General features: G+C 32.9%; 1 protein-coding gene across 3 annotated transcripts in view; it reads left to right on the forward strand.

The window, feature by feature from the left end:
- The window catches only part of LOC114335223 (FH1/FH2 domain-containing protein 3), an 843,862-nt gene that overhangs the window by 44,394 nt on the left and 778,522 nt on the right, over positions 1-20,946 (forward strand). For all 3 annotated transcript variants that reach the window (XM_050661657.1, XM_050661656.1, XM_050661658.1), the window contains exon 2: positions 11,000-11,086. In XM_050661657.1, coding sequence (XP_050517614.1) covers positions 11,000-11,086 — 87 coding nt within the window. The remainder of the gene's footprint in view (positions 1-10,999; positions 11,087-20,946) is intronic.

The following is a 20,946-nucleotide window of genomic DNA, read 5'->3' on the forward strand; positions in this document are numbered from 1 at the left end:
ATTAGGGACGAAGTTAGCCCCCCCTTTTTTTAATTCACATGTTTTTGCGAAATAATTTTGCAGTTTTTGGAATTATTTTTTGTCATTTTTTTTAATAAATTAATAGTATAAATCTTCTTCTTTCATAAACTATCCAAAGGATTAGTGTAACTTCATCATTTTCTGACTTATAGCGTTGCAAAATAATTAATTTGGGATAAACAAATTAAATACCTTTTAAACTATTTGACCAATTGTTTTGAAATTTAAAATATAATTTAAGCACAAGAAGTCTCAGAATTCTGTGTAATAAGAACGTTCTAAATTAATTTTTACATAAGTTATGAATATTTATATAAACTCAAAGTTTATTATTTATTTTGCAATGTTCTAAGCAACCAATAAGGATAGTCATATTCAGTGAACGCCATATTGAAGTTTTTTATACGATTTATGAGTTTGTCACTCTCAAATTTGTTTAAAATACTTAACTTTTTGGTAATAGACGAAAAAAGCGAAAATTTACCGTTTTTTGATCTTCATTTGTTTATAACCATGTATATCATCAAAATCGGCTGCAGGAAACATATAGGTTATTAATATGGATGTCCATACTACTAAAAAAATTTGGTTTCAGCCTGGAGGAGGTTGTGTCACCAACAGGATATTTTTTTCCTTATTTCTCTGAACCAGTCATAATTGTTTAAACGGTAATGATTTCAAAACCGGGACTAAAGAGTCAAGCTCGACTTTTCAATACTCTTCGATTGATGTGTCACATGTACTATTCCTGCGACTATGATATGACGCTGATTCCACTGATATGACAATTATATAAAAACCAAAATTATACATTTTTTCTTGTCTTGCTGAGGCACGTCGAATAATATATCCAACAGACCGACGGACGGACGACGGACGTGGATAATTCAACGTTTTCCCATTTTTGCAAAATTGGGCGAAAACAAAAAATCGTTCCAAAAGTGAAAAAATTCGTCTCGAAAATAGTTGCTTTCGGTATTATTTGTGTAAAGTGGAACTTTCAATTTAATAAATCATACCAAAAGTTTAGTTTTCGGGACAGCTGCAGAAAAAAATGTTTTAAAACAAGTTGCGGTTTACATAGAAAGTAGCTTATTTTTCTTAAACATTTCTCGCTGTATATTTCAAAGCAAAGCGGAAAAACTAAACCAGGGGACATTAATCGAACACCAACACCAACATGACGGTTACTGCATATCGTAGGAGTCGGCATTATATTTAGTATCAAACACTTTTTGGAGCATGTTTGTATATTTTAGCAAATCGTTTTGCAAGCACCTTTGCCAGATACCTCAATGCAAGGTCGCTGGGGTATCGTCCATAGTATGGTTTGCGGATAGTATATTGAGTTCAAGAAACAATATTTTTTCATGAACAAATTTTGGATTAACCCTATCGTGCAATGTTCTGTATTGTCAAAAAAGAAGATACTTGCGTGTGTTCGGTTGTAAGAGGGTCATTCGCAGTGGCGTAGCTAGCATGGGTGACACCCGGGGCGGTAATCGATGGTGTCACCCCAAATTCTAAATACATATAAAGATTGTGAAAATCAACGATAATCCGATAAATGTATGTTTTGTATAATGAAAAAAAAAATAATAATTAGTTATAGTTAATGAAATTGCACCGAGGTTATTTGGCCTTGTTTGCGTTATTGTTGCTCGCAAGTAATTCTGCATTAATTTTAGTTACTAAAACTTCTCTCACATGAAGCAACCAATACACAAATAGTCATAAACAATTTTAGTGCGACCATTAAGTATGGGAGGGATTCCATGAAATCCCATTCCACAATAAATTTTAAAAAAGTCTACAGAAAACCATTGAGAGGCTGTAATATTGGCCGCTTATAAATGTCGTCTGAACCTTGGTATTTCTAACAGCAAATCTGCTTCTAATACTTTTTCATGGTAAAAATCACAAAATGTTGAAACAGTTAATTTTAACTGTTCACTGTTCGTGAAAAGCAAAGTATGTGTCTCCTCCTGTGCACAACCTCGAACAATGAAGCCACATCTTGAATGGACTTTAATTTGGTTTCAACATTGGATAGGTCAAACCATTCCAACACATCCTTTTGAAGTTCGGTTTGAAGTGTGAGTCCTATACCGATAGCCAACTCACCATTCATTCGTTTTTGACGTCGAAGTCGTTTTTAGGTGGGAATGTCTTCGTTGTCATATCTTTTCATAACAAAATCTATTGCTTCATATATAATATGACCACGTTTTTCTTCAATATAAAGACGAAATTCTCCTATTTTGGTCGTTGACTGATTAACGGTTATGCCTTTACTTTGCAGTTCAATCTGACAAAAATTGATTTCTCATAGCGGGCATAAGGTTATGGGCCACACTTCTGGTGTCTAAATTTTCTTGTTGATGACATGCATAATTCTTCAATTGCAATCAAGTATATTCAAATGGGAAATAAGCCACAATTTTACCTAAAAATGATTTTATTAACGTTTCGACGCCCAAGTCGGGTGTCGTTGTCAAAATACAAAATAATACTGAATATACAAATATAATATATTTGAATATACTTGATTATAAAAATACCACAAGAAAATGGCTTCAGAACAACATCTTCAATTGCAGCAACAACATTATCAAAATGTTCTGTGAATACTTTAACTGCGGCATAGTGAGTACTCCCACGCGTTGTGGATAGTCGCTTAACAGATGCTTTGCTGTGTTTAATAAGCACTTCCCAGCAGCTAGTGGCAAACGAAGGAAAAATTAAAAATTGCCTCTAGTGTTCTGAAACATGTTACACTAGATGTATTTTGTACAAAAAAGTGCTGGCCACATAAATTAATTAAATGATCAATACATCAAATGAAAATAGCCTTTTTGTTTCTTGCTTTAATAATAGCTTGTATTTCTCCATGTACGCTGCTCATAATTATCGTATTGCATTATCGTATCTCTGTGAACGGTACTTCATAACATCTAAATCATCAATTTCAAGCTTCTTCACAATTTCGTTACTTAGATCACAGAATATATAACCACACAGAAGCGAATTTGACTGTCATTTCCATTGATTTTGTTGGGACCGAAATATTTGACCTTGTACACCAGTTACAGAATAGAATTTGATGTTCTAAGGAATAGACCATTCCAAATTAGGTAATATTTTTGACAAGTTGTTATTAATTAAATATGAAATATAGAATTTAACTATAAAATATAAATAAAATATAAAATAAAACATATATAAATATAAAATTTAACTATAAACAACTGCCACGTCAGTCGCAAAAGTGAGGTTGTACCAGTTACGTTGACACATGAGCATGAAAATTATGTTACCGTTTTCGGCAGGAGTTTCGCTTCTGTATGGTTATTTATTCTGTGCTTAGATCAACTACATTTTTGCTTTTAACGTAAAAAATCCAAAAATGCCCCTTTGACCTCGACTTTTCCCGGTTTCGTGTGTTCACAAAATAATGTCGAATTGTATTTTGATTGTAAAGTGAGTAAAGTTACAAATTAACGATTCATGATTTTGTGATCGTGTCTCCCGGGTGTCACCCCCGAACGGGTGACACCCGGGGTGGACCGCCCCCTCCGCCCCACCCTAGCTACGCCACTGGTCATTCGTAAAAAAAATTCCATATGCTGCTGAGAAAGAGTGCGACATATTGGGAGAAATCTGGCAACACTGCCTTACACATCAACCCTTCCTCTCTCTTACGCCACCAGTTTCGCCTCGCTGTGATGTTCAGTGTCGGCCTAGCAGCATTCAAAAATGAAGGTCCCGGTCGCTGTTACCGCCTATGTGAAATAGTGTAAAGAAAAAAAAATGTATAAACATTTTCGATTTCTTTGCAACACGAAAATGCAGCAGCTGCATAATACCCTGGTTAAATCGGAGAGTGTAGGAGGAGTCTATACCAGTTTCGGAGGTTTTTTTGTCCTCATCAGTAGACCCCTATCCTCTTCTCTCCGATTTCCCCATGTATCTTACTTTGGGCCTTTCCGAAACCGGTATAGACTCTTCCTACACTCTCCGATTTAACCAGAGTATTATGCAGCTGCTGCATTTTCGTATTGCAAATAAATTGAAAATGTTTATACATTTTAATTCATTTACTCTTTTGTTGAGTACTAAGGAATGTTTCTTGTTGGAACTTTTACCACGTTGAGCAGATGGGTTGTGAATTATTTAAAATTCTCTGATCTTAATTTCCTCGGCATCCTGTATGATTTACAATTTTTGAAAATCTCGGGAGGTTGTAACCAAAGAAAGTATTCCACTTGTTGTCAATCTGGTACTACTTCGATTGATAACTTATTTTGTATTTCGGTAGATGGCTCTAGTTCATCCGTGACATTTCTTTCTTTGCAATACGGAAAGGCCCAAAGTATGATACCTGGGGAAATCGGAGAGAAGAGGATATGGGACTACTGATGAGGAGGAAAAAAACCTCCGAAATCGGTATAGACTCTTCCTACACTCTCCGATTTAACCAGAGTATTATGCAGCTGCTGCATTTTCGTGTTTCAAAGAAATTGAAAATGTTTATACATTTTAATTAATTTTAACTTATTTTGGTGTAAAGAATTTAATGAAAACCAAACGGAATTTCACAATGAATCTGTTTTGTCGTTCTGTCATATTTCTCAATTTTTTCTTTAGGTAAGTCACCAGAATATGTTTATAACAAATGCACTGTTTTGTTGTCTTTCCATGCAACTGGCGATATTTTTACTTCTTCAAAATAACATGCGTATTCAACAGAATCTAGACGGATCATTTTCTTTGCAGAATTTTCCGACTTCAATTTACAGTTTGGAATGCAATTACGTCTTATTGTATGCAATGAATATATTTCCCTATTAGCTAAATATTACAATAAAGTCAAAAGACGTAGATATTATAATTGTCAAAGTATTCCGAACTCTTTGGAGAACGAATACTAGATCAAAGGAATACAAAATAATGGTGTAGTTAAGACATTATAGTAAAGATGTCAGAAAAAAAAACGGGCACATAACTTTGGCTAATGACAAAAGAAATAAAATATCGGAAATACTACAGACGATGCTGTAAAAAGGCAAAAAATGAAACATGGGACAATAAATTACAAATAAACCACGGCACAGGCTTTACCAGAGCAAGCGAAGCATGGAGAACAATAAAAGTATCAGAACTTTCTCTCCAAAACAGATATGTCTCCAGTAAGAGACCTCTTTTATAGAAGAAATCTGAATAACACCAACTAAAATAAAGAAATTTCTAATGACAATAAAAAATGGATGAGTTTCTGTCTTGTTGAATTGTTTTTTTAGAAGAGAAGAACGAACTGCCACCTAAATATAAAAAGACTTGATATCAAACATCCCTAAAACGGCCAAAGGAGGAGAGTGCTACAGCTATAGATCATAATATAGCTGTAGATAATAAAAGACGATAATGAAAGAGGGCGCCAAACAAGTTTTTAACGAAAAAGCAAGTTAAAACTAATAGAAGATGGGATGTTACACACTCCCCTCGACCATCAGAAAAATTTTGAACAAAAGTAAAAAATTTTTCTCAAAGAAAACAGGAACGTTACAAAGTGTAACCGAATCTGTTTCTAGACTTCCGGCAAGACTATGAAAGAAAAAATAGGGAACCAAGTTAAGGAAGATAAGGACCAAAGTGGTACTGATGTGTAAGACGTATTGGAGATAGGTGGTCAAAAATAAATTATGGGTCGAGACTTCATAAGTTCATCCAAAGCTGGACAGTATAATTCCAAGGTATTTTATGTCCAATACTGTCCAATAGTGATGCCATCAATTTTTATTTTATATTTGCTGGGTTCTTTACTAACTACCTACTATTGTTTTAGTTTTCTGAGATTTGAAGTTGAATAATGTAGTGAATAAATAATCTCCATGTCCCAAGCCTTTTGTTACAGTAAATTGATCTGAAATGCGATGGTGCCAAGCACTTTCACAAGTAGAGTCATTTAGTGTTATTTTATAGATGAAGTGATACATTTCGTTTACTTTAAAAATGAATAAGATATTAGAAACATCTGACTTCTCATTTTAACCCAACGCAGAAAAAAGTAATTCATGTTTTATTTCTATTCGTGACTATTTCTAGATATTGCCATGTCGCTTTACTAATCGTAATTTTACGTTGTTCATACATTCATATTTCTACAAATTTTGAACAGTTACGGTATGTAAATGAATCCGTTATGTGACTTATTAGTCACTACCTAATTGCTGTCATATATTTGATGAATCCCGAGGGTAAAAGACAAGACACTATTTTTAGGCTTCGCAACTTATTTAATAGGAATAAAACGAAATCGGAATGTCGGCTTTGATATATTTGGAAATAGAAGTTGGCTTTAATGTTTAAAGGTAGGTATACGGAGAATGAAAGTTGGCACGTGCTGATAAAAATCCGGAAGGTTTGGTATCTCTGAGGTACCTAATTACTTCCGCTTTCGCATTTGTTTGTTTTGGTTACAAGAATGTCTTCTATTGCAGCTGACAATGACGAAAATGTAAACGATTTTAAAGGACACATTTAACTAAACTTTTTGCATAAGTTAAACCTTTAACCCGTAAAGCCCAGTAAATGAACGGGAAATACGGCGATACCGTGTAATTTTCAGGGTCAACTCCGAATTGCATGAAACTTTGGATTTAGGTTCTACTTACCCTCTACTTCAAAGTTGAATTTGTGTCGTCGGTTGCTTTTACTTGGGGAGTGACATTCACCCCTTCACGGGGGTGAAAAAACGCGCGTTTAAAGTAGGTCCACAAATGGATAAATTGGCTAATTCTAAGCAACTTCGTTCTATACAGTTTTTTAAGTAAGTCAATACTTTTCAAGTGATTTGCGATTAAAAATGTTTATTTTTCGACAAATAAACCACGTTTTCAGGCAGTTTTTCGAAAATAACTCAAACATTAAGTATATTATCGAAAAAAATATTCTTGACAATAATGTAGCATTGAAACAAAAGAAAAAGTTGTGTATCAGTGAAGTCCATAGACCCAGCACAAGAAAAGTTGTAGCTCATGAAAAATACGTTTTATTCGTCAACTTCCAAATCGTATATTTCAACGTGAAAAAACCAAAAAATGAAGCATTTTTAGGGAAAAACTAATTAAAACGTTTTTAAATCGTTTTATAAAAAATAAAAACAAAGCTTTTTTTTAAGTTTATAGCATTAAAACTAAGCGAGTTACGCTCAAAATGAAGTTATCTCCTTTATTTTAAAGGTAGGTATACGGAGAATGAAAGTTGGCAAGTAGTGATAAAAATCCTCAAGATTTATTGGTATCTATTTGGCACCTAATTAATTCTGCTTTCGCATTTATTCCTTTTGGTTACAGAAATGTCTTCTACTGCAGCTGACAATGACAAAAATGTAAACGATTTTAAAGGACCAGTTAAACCAAAGGATTAGTTAAACCATTAACCCTTAAAATACTTTTGAGAATTAGGTACTTAATGTTTACAAATGTATTTACATAAAATGCTTTGGGTTGGGAAAATTTCAGACAGGAATGGATGGAAAAATTTCACAGTGAAGGATGCATGGATATGAATTTGAATGTACATATTTGTTACGTTGATTTTGAAAAAGCATTTGACAAATAAGACATTAATAATAAGTCCAAATTCTAGTCACAAAACATGACTCTAATATTTGGAAAACTATCGATCATGTTCATATTATACTCTGATAAATTTCGAAAAAATAGTTGACTCCTAGTGCTAAAGTTCTAAGCCTTCATGCACAACAGATAACAGTGTAAAAAGCAAGTTTGCTAAAGGCATGAGGGGTGATGGGGCTAAAAAAAGTTATAGTAGTGAAAAAATTACTAATGATGTCATTGATGTAGACTGGGGTAAATGATTTAATTTCTTAATTTATAAATCTCAAAGATTAATTTGTAAACCTAGATTTTATTCAATATTCTCCTTTAGCTGCCTCTTTTGGCCCAGACTTGAACCATGTGTCTTCATACATATTCGCCATGTCTTGGATAATATATTTGATTAAATACTATATTTAAAATATCTCAGATCAGTCTGAAGATCAAGTCTCCATGAAACAGCTCCATTTTATGCAGGTGTTCCTTAACTGGCACATGTCCAGTAAAGAAGCGTGTTATGACTAAGCTGATTTATGCTTCTGTTATGCAGTAGATGCTGATGCTCTTTCGTTGCTCTATATTCCCCAATGGTCTGGAACAAATACCAATGTAATCTATTCTTTCTAACCTTTTCCAGGTGCTTCTCTTTTTCAGAGGTACAATATCATCTCTAGTTTTGTTTGTGTCATTTTTATCTTTATCTGTGCTTTATTTTCTTACTTTAGGTCTCATTTTTGGTCTTTAAACCATTCAACCAGCCTTCTCTCTTTTAGTTTCATTTTTCGCGATACTTATATTTTTGTCGTTTCTATTACGACTGCTTTAATAGGCATCAAATTTTTTTTTTTCTAAATCGTTGCCAATTTTTTAGTCTGTCATTTATTTGAAGGTAATTGAATAATGAAGGTAATTCTGACACATTCAAATTTTAACAAACAGCTTTTGCAAGATGTGTTCAAATCAACGTTCAAATCAAAAATGTTTCAAATGTTCAAATCAAAACCTAATGTATAAATTCGTTTAAGGTACGTAAGTGAAAATTGTAGGTATTGATCAATATTGTATTACATAAGTAGTGCAATATTTATTTACTTTGAATATTATGGGCATCAAATTTAGATACACCATTTTAAGTTAAATTAAGGTAAATGAAATACAAATATATGTAATTATATGTTGCATTCTCACTTAATATCATGGGGCCATGTTTAACCATCCTATTTAATTTGCTATGAAATGTTTTCTTAGTTGGTTCTTTCAGTAATTGGTAGGTATGTGTGTGAGATTTAGTCCTGTCGCCAGGGGGGTACAACGGCCTCTTTAATTCAGATGGACTTACCCAAGTTTTTTTATGTATTTTGACCCGTAGAACACGAATTTTTTGGGTAACAGTTGATCCGGATGTCCATAAGATTGCTATAAACAAAGAACTTGAGGAATTACATAACAGCGATTTTTCGCAAAACAAAACATTTTTTTTTTGGTGATTCTCAGCAAAAAATGGTGTTACAAGTTTTTTCGTAGGATGCATAATTTTCGAGATAAACGCGGTTGAACTTTCAAAAAATCTAAAAAGTGCAATTTTTGAACCCGAATAACTTTTGATTAAAAAATAAAACGGCAATTCTCGTTACTGCATTTGAAGGTTCAAGTCAAATTCTATCGGTTTTGATTATTTGCATTGCTAAAAATTAAGTTTTTATTTGTTAAACAAATCCATAAACACATAGTGTTTCCCGTGCCCAATGCGTGCGTTTTAATGTACGTAATCTACGTAGAAATTGTCTGTATGCGCGCCTACTCGTTGGATTTAAAATGAGAAATGCATTGAAAACATCATTCAATCACTATGTGTGTATAGCTTTGTTTAACAATAAAAAAATTAATTTTTAGCAATAAAAGTAATCAAAACCGATAGAATTTGACTTGAACTTTCAAATGCGGTAAGCAGAATTGCTATTTTATTTTTCAATCAAAAGTTATTCGGGTTCAAAAATTGCAATTTTTCAATTTTTTGAAAGTTCAAGCTCGTTTATGTCGAAAACTATGCATCCTACGAAAAAAACATTTTTTGCTTAGAATGACCCAAAAAATATAAAGTTTTTTTTTGCGAAAAATCGATGTTAGGTGTTTCCTCAAGTTCTTTGTTTATAACAATCTTATCGACATCCGGATCAACTGTGACCCTAAAAATTCGTGTTCTACGGGCCAAAATACATACAAAAAAATCCACAAGGAAAAAGTTTTCCTGTAGTTGGCTGTATACCATGTAATACAAAAAATGGTAAAATCCTTTATAAAAGGTATATTTACAATCCCTAAAAAGGGCTACATCACAATCACATAACTAGTTTTCGACTAGTTTTACCAGTCATCATCAGTGCTTACGTGAAGTTTACATGCTAACCACCAAGATATAATTTACAAATAATTTACGAATAATATTTTTGTTAGGGAGGCCGTTGTACCCTCACTGCCGACAAGACTAATTGTTTTATTTTAAGGATCATGCATTTTTATTTTTAAAGATTTACAAAAATGAGTAAAACCACAAAAATAGAGCATAGGTTCGTAAAGTGACAGATGCCATAAAATAGTAATCTACCTACTACTAATACTACTATTGGTTTACAACGTTCTTCGACGACTTCCGACTCCTAGCCGCCATGCTTCTCTGTTTAACCATAGACCTGGAAGGATTTCTCTTTCCTCTACTTCTTTTTCAATTCCCTCTGCTGCTCTTCTCCAGAAATCAATTTCTGTTACTAGTAGGTACCTAACATTTTCTCCGTTCTTTGTTTCATTGGCTAAACTTCATTGTCATAGGTAATTAAGTGATTATAATTTATGTGATTATACTTAGTTTTTAAGTAAAAAATCTAAAAATAGTAATCTTTATTTGCGAATATACGAGAAATGCAATATTCTCTATCTAGCAAATATTCAACAAATTGCAAAAAGTAGTGTCAATTTAGTTCTTACTGAAAATAGAAAGTTAATAGTAAACTGGATTATTTATTCTGTGCTAAAAGACCAATAGGTATTCCAAAAGTGTGACCTTTGTTTTCTTAGTTCCTACCACAGAAAAATTTTTAGGAATTATTTTTATAATCATTTTTTTAACTATAATTTTATTATCTTGATCTTAAGATAGTTAAATATCTATGTATTCGTACTATTTATTTAATATAATGTAAAAACTTCCATGCCGATAATTATTTTACTTTGCAAGTCTCCAAAAAGTGCCAAAGATTGGCACATTTTTCTTATTTGTATTTAATAATTGGCGAAAAATATATTATATTCCGTTGTTGTGATTTATGGCTTTCATTATCTAAAAATATGTATTTTTGCAGAATCCGTGGAACAATAAATCGAGTTCGAGCTCCAGTACCAGCGCTAGCTATCCAGGAAAAAAAGAAATCTCCGTCGGAATCCCAAAGGTAAATATTGCACTGTTTATATAGTCTTTAATTTACACAGAGTAAAAACATACACCTTCCTTGGTACGAACGTCAATGAAAATTGGGACCATTCCATAGAAATCAAATGTAGGATAGAGAAAGCAAGATCTGCATTTCAAAAAATGGCAAAGTTATTCAAATGTTATGACTTGTAGATACCCATAAAAATCAGGTTACTACGATGTTATGTCTTTCCTATACTGTTGTACAGAGTTGAGTCGTGGACTATCACAGACGCCACCTGCAAGAAAATTGAGGCGTTTGAAATGTGGCTTTATCGTCGAATTCTGAAGATATCTTATACCGACCACATTACTAATCAGGGTGTTTTGCTGAGAATGCAAAAAGAAAAAGAGCTGTTAATAACAATAAAAACAGCCAAAATCGAATATCTTGGTCACATCATGAGGAATAGTGAAATATATGGACTGCTGCAACGAATCTTGCAAGGAAAAGTGGAAGGAAAGCGAGGACCAGGAAGGCGAAGGATTTCCTGGCTGAAAAATCTACGTACGTGGTTCAACACAACAACCACAAATCTTTTTAGAGCAGCAGTGTGCAAAGTGCAGATTGCCATGATGGAGGCCAACATCCGAAACGGATAGGCACTACAAGAAGAAGAAGAAGAATTTACACTTTTCTAATACTTATTTTATTTGTATTTTAATCCACTCAACTGATCTACCTGTTTTATGAGAAGATCCCTTGTTTATGTAATTTCACACCTCGATCAATAACAACCCGCTAAGCTGAATATTAATGAGTCTCTTAGATAGCTAGTACTACTATACACTTGCTAATGCGTGCTTTGAGATCATTGTTTTTCTGTATTACCGTTCAGTTGAGCGAACGCTTTTGTTTTGCGAGTTGCTTATTATAGTGCAATGCAATAAAAACACAAAAAATATATGACAAAAACAAAGTTGGTTATTAACTGCACAGATGAAAAGAGACTAACAAATATATATGTATATCGTGTTATATGTTTTGTTATTCTCTTTTCGTCTGTGCAGTTAATAAACAACTTTGTTTTTGTCATATATTTTTTGTGTTTTTAGTGCATTGCACTAAAATAAGCACTTTTTGACTTCTCTCACACACACTTTTGATTTGTGAGAGTAAAATCTGAACACCTAGGCAACAAAGTCACATATTTGGATACTCATGAGAGTTTGAAATCGTGGAAGACACTTGGGCCCAATGTTACAACCAAACATCACATTGTACACTGTATATTTCTTGCACTGATATCTTGTTCAGTTTCTGAAGGACCTGATGATGGCGTATAAACTGTAAACGGCGAAACCGGTCGCCCGAAAACTGTTTAAATAAAAACCTTCAATAAGATTGTGAGCATTAGACTTTCTATATCCTACCACTTATACAATGTGCTCATATCAGCACATTGTGAAAAAATAGTTGGCAAATACCAAAGTGGCTTCTGTAGACAGAAGTCAACAATAGACCAGATATTTGTTCTGCGACAGATCCTCGAAAAAACAAGTGAACATAACATCGACACACATCATCTCTTCATAGACTTCGAAAGCGCATATGACAATATAAACCGAGAATTCTTAATAAAAGCAATGATAGTATTTAATATACCAATACAAATAATAGAACTGATAAAAGAATCTCTAAAAGTAGAAAGTAAAATCCGGATACAAAACGAACTAACGGAAACAATAGATGTGAAAAAGGGACTACGCCAGGGAGACGCTCTATCATGCATCTTGTTCAACATCGTACTCGAGAAAATAATGAGGGACACAGCAGTCAATACTCGAGGGACAATTATAAATAAAAGCGTGCAAATACTAGCATTTGCAGATGATGTTGAATTAATTGCAAGATCAAGAAGAGAAATTATAGAGGCATTCAATCAAATAGAACGAGCTGCACAAAATAGTGGCCTTAAAATGTACCAGAACAAAACAAAATATATACAGGTAAGTAAAAACGCAGAAATAAGGCAGCCACAAAATATAGCAATACGAGAATACAACATTGAGGGGGTAAAAAACTTTACATACTTGGGATCCCTAGTCACGTCTGATAATAACGTAGCGGAGGAAGTGAAGAGGCGAATATTTATTGCCAATAAAAGTTACCATGGCTTAATTCGGCAACTAAGATCAGATAACGTCGCAAGAAAAACAAAATGCCAAATATACAAAACCTTAATAAGACCGGTACTCACATACGGCTCAGAAACCTGGACACTCACTAAAAGAGAGGAAACATTGCTAGCCACCTTTGAAAGAAAAATCTTGCGACACATATATAAGGGCATAAAAGAAAACGGAATTTGGCGAAGAAGGTACAACTTTGAACTATACAAAATATACCAGGATCCGGATATCATAACATTCGTTAAAATAGGACGGCTGCGTTGGATGGGACATGTAGAAAGAATGGAAGAAGGCGAAATACCAAACAAAATATTCAAACAGATGCCAGTAGGAAAAAGAACAAGAGGAAGACCGAAGCTGAGATATTTAAAACAAATAGAAAATGATATAATGACCTTAAAAATAAAAAACTGGAGAAAAAAAGCACGAAACAGGTCAGAATGGAGAAGAATGCTTTAACAGGCCAAGACCCAGAAACGGTTGTCAAGCCAGTGATGATGATGATGCTCATATCAGCAACATGTTCATCACATTATTTATGTTGGTTATGTTATTATCAGAGGCGTAACAGAGGCCCCCGCAGCATGAAGCTTGCGGGGGACCCAATATGTCAGGGGCCCCATCTTGTCTATTATATGTAAAAATGTGTCATTCTTATATTATTTTACGCATACATTCGCAACATTTTTTAATCAGTAGATATAGTATTGAAAATGAAGTTGTTCATCAGATAGATATATATGAATAAAATTGTAGATATATTCGCTGATAGTAGTGCACGAAGAAAATTGTTCCTCTCATCAATACTTCTATCAAATATACTCATCAATAAAAAAGTGCATGAATACACTAATAGCCCAGTAATTGACCGTTTTGGAGTGTAATTATCAGCGTCACGACGCGCGACGGATTTGCTTGACAATTTGGATTTGGGTTCTACTTACCCTCCACTTGGAGGGTGAACTACCGGAAGTACTATAGATACTATAGGTACTGTAGAGGAATGTCCGGAAATGGATAAATTGACTCACTATTGCAACTTTTAATCAATATTTTTTAAGTTATTTGCGAGTGAAATTGTTTATTTTTCAACAAAAAAAAACACGTTTTCAGGCGGTTTTCGCAAGTAACTCAAAAATTAAGTTTTTTATCAAAATAAATTTATCAGAAAATATTTTAAGCACAAATGTAGCTTATAAAAAACTAAAAAAATGGTGTATTCATGTAGTCTATCGACAGAGTAAAAGCAAAGTTGTAGCTCTTATTCGTCCAATTCCAAATCGAATATTTATAATATTTTTCTAGCATCAAAACTAAGCAAGTTACGCTCAAGATAAAGTTGGTCCCTTTTTTTGGTAAAAAAAATCGTAAAACTTTTTCCCTACTTAGCACCAAAAATAAAATTAATCGTTAGCGCTTTACTATTTACTTTATATTATATATGTATTGTTGAAATGATCTGTAAGTTTGACCGGTTCACAGTTCCTATTCTTGAAAAAATTTGGATTTATAGTAGAAAAAGTATTTTTGGAAAAATGCCCTTTTCAAAATAGCGTAAAAAGTATTAGTGATACAAAAAAATCTCAAATAGCAAAGAAATGTAGGTTTTGCTTTTATAAATATTATGGTTTTATTTTGTTTTTCTTTAAGACAAAAATTGCTTGAGATATGGCTATTCAAAATTTACATACACTCGTGATTAGTGACTCGTTTAAGCCCTCTTAACTGGAGCCCTTTCAAAAATAAGCATTTTGATCCGGTGAAATTTACGGGTAACTTCCATTTTTTAAAAGCTACATTTTTGCCTAAGACTATTTGTTTCGATCAAATATATACTTACTTTTTTACAAACGTGGTTTTCTTGTTGAGCAATAGGCATTTTTACTCGCAAATAATTTGAAAAGTATTGACTTGACCACTTCGGTGGTGACACTATAAAACAAACAAGACGGTGGTCACCAACTTCGGTGGTGATAAAATTACAGGATATAATATATTGATATTTTACGTTCATGTACTGGGTTATAACTAGAGACTGGAAAATATGCACTAAAAAATGTCTAAAATATGCATGCAATATGCATTTTAAAACAAGCTGAATATGCACAATTAACATGCAAATATGCATTTATATATGCACTTATTTTTATATGAATAATTTTATGGTTTACGTTAAATACATAAATAAATAAAAAATAATAAAAATAAATAAATAGGTTTGAATTTAAACCAAATTGTATTATTATTTCTTAATATATTTTTTTAGCTTCAGGTTTTGTGACAAATAAAACGGCAAAATATTTTATTTTGACCACAAGATAAATAAGAGTACAATAAAATAAATGTACATATTTTTATTGTTACAATATTGATTCATATTTTCTAAACTAATATTATAAAAAGAGTACAATAAAACAAATTTACATATTTTTATTGTTACAATAAATAATCATATATTGATTCATATTTTCTAAACTAATATTATGTCTTCTATCTGTTAATATTTGTTTATAGGCAGAAAAAGATCTCTCAACGTCACAAGATGTAATTGGGGCATATTTAAACTTTGCTATTAGAGACGGATCCATATTAATATTTTCATCGAAGTTTCCAAAATTTATTATATTATTTATTGAACGCAATAAAGTGAAACCCTCATTTTTGTTTAAAACGTCATCAAGTTTATCTTTAATTTTTACTCCAATTTCCCCATTCAGATTTGTTATTTTCTGTTTAACCGAATCAACAATAGACATACTATTGTGAAGACATAAATTTTGAGCCTCTAATTTTGTAATTGAACTTTCAATGATATCGAAATTCGATTTTATATACAACAATTGATTTTTAATAGACTTTTCTTTAAAAATATTTTGACAGTTATCAATAGCGGTACAAGTCGGATCAAAACTTGAAATAACGCTTTTGATGTCGTCGTAGTGTTCAGATAAAAATATAGCACTTTTAAGCCAAGTTCCCCATCTGGTTAATACTGGTTCTGGTGGTAAAGGAATATCGGGAAGCATCTCCCTATATACCTGTACACGTAGTGGTGCTTTCAGAAATACTTTTTTTACATTATTTATTAAGGTGTTTACATTGGGAAATTCAATTCTAACTTTCTCTGCAACTCTGTTTAGGCCGTGCGCCAAACATGTACAGTGAATTAAATTAGGGAAAAAGATTTTAAGATTGGATGCAGCTTTCATCATATATGAGGCGGCATCACTAAGCATTAATAATATTTTTTCAAATGGTACTTGATCAGGTAAAAAAAAATTTGTTAGGGATTCGTTAACAAATCTAGCTATTGTAGCATAGTTTGTTTTTTCCAAACATTTTACACTAATTAAGTATGAGTTTTTAAAATCGCCAGAGTCGTTAAGAACTCCAACAATTAGATTCGCAATTTGTCGACCCTTTGTATCCGTTGTTTCGTCGACGGAAATCCAAAGATATTCGGCTTTTAACTGATTTTTAATACTCGTCATCACATCTTTGTAACATGCACTGACATATTTTTTCCGAAGAGTTGAAGAACTTGGTATTTGAGCTGGTTTATCTTTAATCTTGCAATAAGTTTTTAAAAAGTTTTGACACGATTTATGTTCTAACTTGTGCAGAGGGATATTGCAGTTCAAAAAAAAATGGCATAAATCCTTTGCAAAGGTTTCTTGCCCAACTGACGTATTCTGAATCTGCAAACTGTTCTGTAGAATCTGCTGGCGAGGTTTATTATCATTTTTTGATAGCTTAGTTTGGTGAAGTGAAGTTTTTATGTGTTGAACTACTTGGAATTTCTTTTGACATGGAATCTGGAATATAATGATAATGATGTTTTAGATGTTTTCGTAAATAGATACCTACATTAAAATGATCAAACTTTTTAAACCTCCCCCAATTTTTTTTTATTTCTCAAAGTGAAATTGAAATCGTCAAACAATAAAGTACAGTCAGTGTACCGTAGTATACAGGGTGGGCCACTCTCAACACCTCGCTCTGTATAAGCCAAACCGTTGCGAACTTTAAAAAACAGTTTTTGAAGAAATGGGACGGTTTGTCATTTTAGAATAGACAGACACATAGATGTGCAAAGAAGTTTGATAAGTTTAAAAATCTATTGAAGTGGAGAACTTACCTTTTTATCACAAATGGTGCAAAACATACTTTCACTGTCGATAACTTTTAGATGATTGTTACTTCCAATCCAACTTCTGAGAAGACTTGATTTTTCCCTTGCTACTTTAGGCATTTTCACAATAATAATAAAATGATTTTTTTACACAGTATAGTCAATAACTTGCAATCACAAAAGTTGAATAATCGGCGATTGATTTAAGACTAACCATTCATAAAATAAAATAATCTATCCTACCCTTAAAATGCTTAAAATTTCGTTTTGGTTGGTTTTCCCAGAATAATTCATAGTTGGCCGACACCAGCAGAAAGTACAGGTAATATTTGTAATGTTATTCAAAATATAATCGGTATTTACTTAGGTAATTTGTAAATTCTGAGAAGTCTATAAATCTTAAATATCCGGATAATGATACCTGCAGCTATAAATAACGCCCATTATGTTTATGGGTACAACAACAAAGGAGCTTAACAGCAAAATATTTACTTTCACATTTTATTTTAATGGATGTTGATGTTACTAATATATACCTTATTTTTAAATGGGGTAGAGTAAATTCCCATCAAAATATGCATTTATATGCTCTTAAATCTCCAAATATGCAAGGCATATGCATTTATGAAAAACATGAGAAATATGCAGCATATATATGCATATGCATTTTGCATATAATCCAGTCTTTAGTTATAACACATATAAGTTTTTATTACAGAAGTCGCATTTAGTAATTTTTTAAAGGGGCCCTATTTCCAATTCTGCGGGAGGTCCCCGGCGGAGTTTGTTACGCCACTGGTTATTATGTATGGTTCATCCGGTATATTTAATAAATCACAACTGAATGAAACACTATATTTTATATTAGACTGGTGAAACTGTTTGCCACATGGGTGATTTATTGTATTTGTCAACAGTCCAAGTTTAAGTTTATCAAACTGACGAACGCCCAGAAGTCTACTGATTGAGGATTAGTCACCGAAAATTTATTTTATACAATTTACCGTTGTTTGATTCCTTCAACAATGTTCTATTTTTAATAACTTGATCATATGCCTACAACTTTTGAAGGTTTTTGTGTATGATTAAAGGAAGTGTTTGTTTCGCAAGTATCTAACACAAAAGCTAAAACAATTTTACCTGAATTTTATCTAAGCACCTACTAGATACACCTACTACTTGTACGTCTGACAACCTTTTAAGAGGATAGGCGCAAAATCTTGGTCCAATACTACTGTTTGGGAATCCTTATTTCCAGAGCCTATTTTACTTTAAATCAGGCCCGAGGCACTATTTATTTGTCGGGCCCATAACAAAAATTTATATAAAGAGTAATAATAATAATATCTTTTTTAAATTTATTAATTATTTAATAGAAATATAGTTGCACCAAAAATTTAAATTTTTAAAATTGCAATTTTTAATTAATAAAATTTTTAATATTTAATATATTGCAATAAATTAAAATTTATATTTCAATAATTAAAAATTGTTTGAAGTGCAAAAACTACAGTGGAGTTTCTCTATACTATGTACAGGTGTACAGCATATTAAGTCCTCACGTAAGTATATTATAAACCAGCGGCTCCAACCACTAGCAGAAAATATTATTAGAGAGTTTCAGACGGGCTTCAGACGGGACGACAATGACCAATGAAGATCGACAATGGACCAAATATTTACAGTCAAACAGGTCTTTAGCAAATTATGGGAACACGACATTGATGTTCACAACGTGTTTGTAGACTTCAAACAGGCATACGACTTAGTCGAAAGGAAGAGACTATACGTACTTTGGCTGAATTCGCAATACCACACAAGCTAATTAGGCTCATTAAAGACACAATGGATGAAACTCAGGCATGTGTATGAGCACAAAACCACCTGACAGACTTTTTCAAAATCTCGCAGCGATTGAAGCCAGGAGATGGGCTGGCCCCAACATTGTTTAACCTGGCACTTCAGTATGCGGTTAGGCAAATGCAGACTGGACGAGGAAACCTACTGACCAACAGAACCGTTCAACTGGCAGCTTATGCCGATGATATTAATATTATGAGTAGAACATCAACAGTAGCATAAGAAACATACGCAGAGTTAAAAACGCAAACGAAAAGGCTAGCTTTGGAAATTAACTCAGAAAAAACAAAAATAATGATATAGACGAGAAGAAACATAGTCCCACAAAACATTATACATGAAGATGACATTGACACGGTTGGAAAGTTTAAATACCTGAGAGTAGAAATATATGCCGATGGATTAGAAGATAAAGAAATACGGAGGAGAATAATACAGGCAAACAGAGCTTATTTTGCCCTCTCCCATATATTTTGGTTTAAAAGTGTCCACTGAAATACAAGGATAAGAATCTATAAAACCTTAATTCGACCAATGGCAGTACTGGAACCAGGGCCCGCCGATCTATGAGTACGCTACTGGGACATAACATCCAATTGATTTGTTACCCTTTCATTAAACTCTCATGCAAAAATCAGACTGCTATTACTAACCAACTAACTGTCATTTGACATGTTCTTCATGTTCCACTCATTAAAATGCCCTGAAAGTTATCCTCCAACACCAAATTGTTCTATATGGTCCACATAATGTTAAGAAAAAAGTCACACCATTTTTAGCGTCGGGTTTGGGGGGAGGGGGAAGAAATCGGTAAATTCGGAGTTTTTTACGTTTTTCGTCAATATTTCTAAACCTATGCGGTTTCTAAAGGATTCTACATAAAATTTAAAACAAAAAAGGTCCTATACATATTTGTTATAAAATCAACGGTTCCAGAGTTACGGAGGGTGAAAAGTGGAAGTTTTCGATACTTTTTATATTTTTTGGGCAATTTATAATATTATTACTGATGAAAGAAATTTTCTTGAACAGGATTGTGTGTTGTAAATGAAATTTGCTATTTCAGTGGCATGTTAGTGATAAGCCCTTGAAGATACGTCAACCTCACCACCCAAAATCATCATCAATTGCCCAAAAAATATAAAAAATATCGAAACCTCCCCTTTTCACTCTCCGTAACTCTGGAAGCGTTGATTTTATAACAATTATATATAGGATTTTTTTGTTTTAAATTGTATGTAGAATAATTTTGTATAGAACATTGTTTACGCTAAAGTATAGTTTTAGAAATATTGACGAAAAACGTAAAAAAACTACTAATTTACCGATTTCTCCTCAATCTCCCCTCCAAACCGGACGCTCAAAATTTTGTAACTTTTTACTAATCAATATGTGGACCATATAAAACAATTTGGTGTTGGAGGAAGACTCTTACTTTGGATGTTTGGGTTAGGCCGTTTTTTGATCAGTTATACTATACTACCTCCGTAACTTTGGAACCGTTCATTTTAGAAGGATTATGCATTGGACCTTTTTTATTTCTAATTGAATGTAGAACATTTTTGTATAAAAGGTTGTTCATGCTAAACCTCATAGTTTTAAAAATATTGACGAAAAACGTAAAAAACTACGAATTTACCGATTTCTCCCCCCTCTTCCCTTCAAACCCGACGCTCAAAATGGTGTGACTTTTTTCTGAACATTATGTGGAC

Source organism: Diabrotica virgifera, chromosome 9 (assembly GCF_917563875.1).
Source record: "Diabrotica virgifera virgifera chromosome 9, PGI_DIABVI_V3a".
Taxonomy (NCBI): Eukaryota; Metazoa; Arthropoda; class Insecta; order Coleoptera; family Chrysomelidae; genus Diabrotica; species Diabrotica virgifera.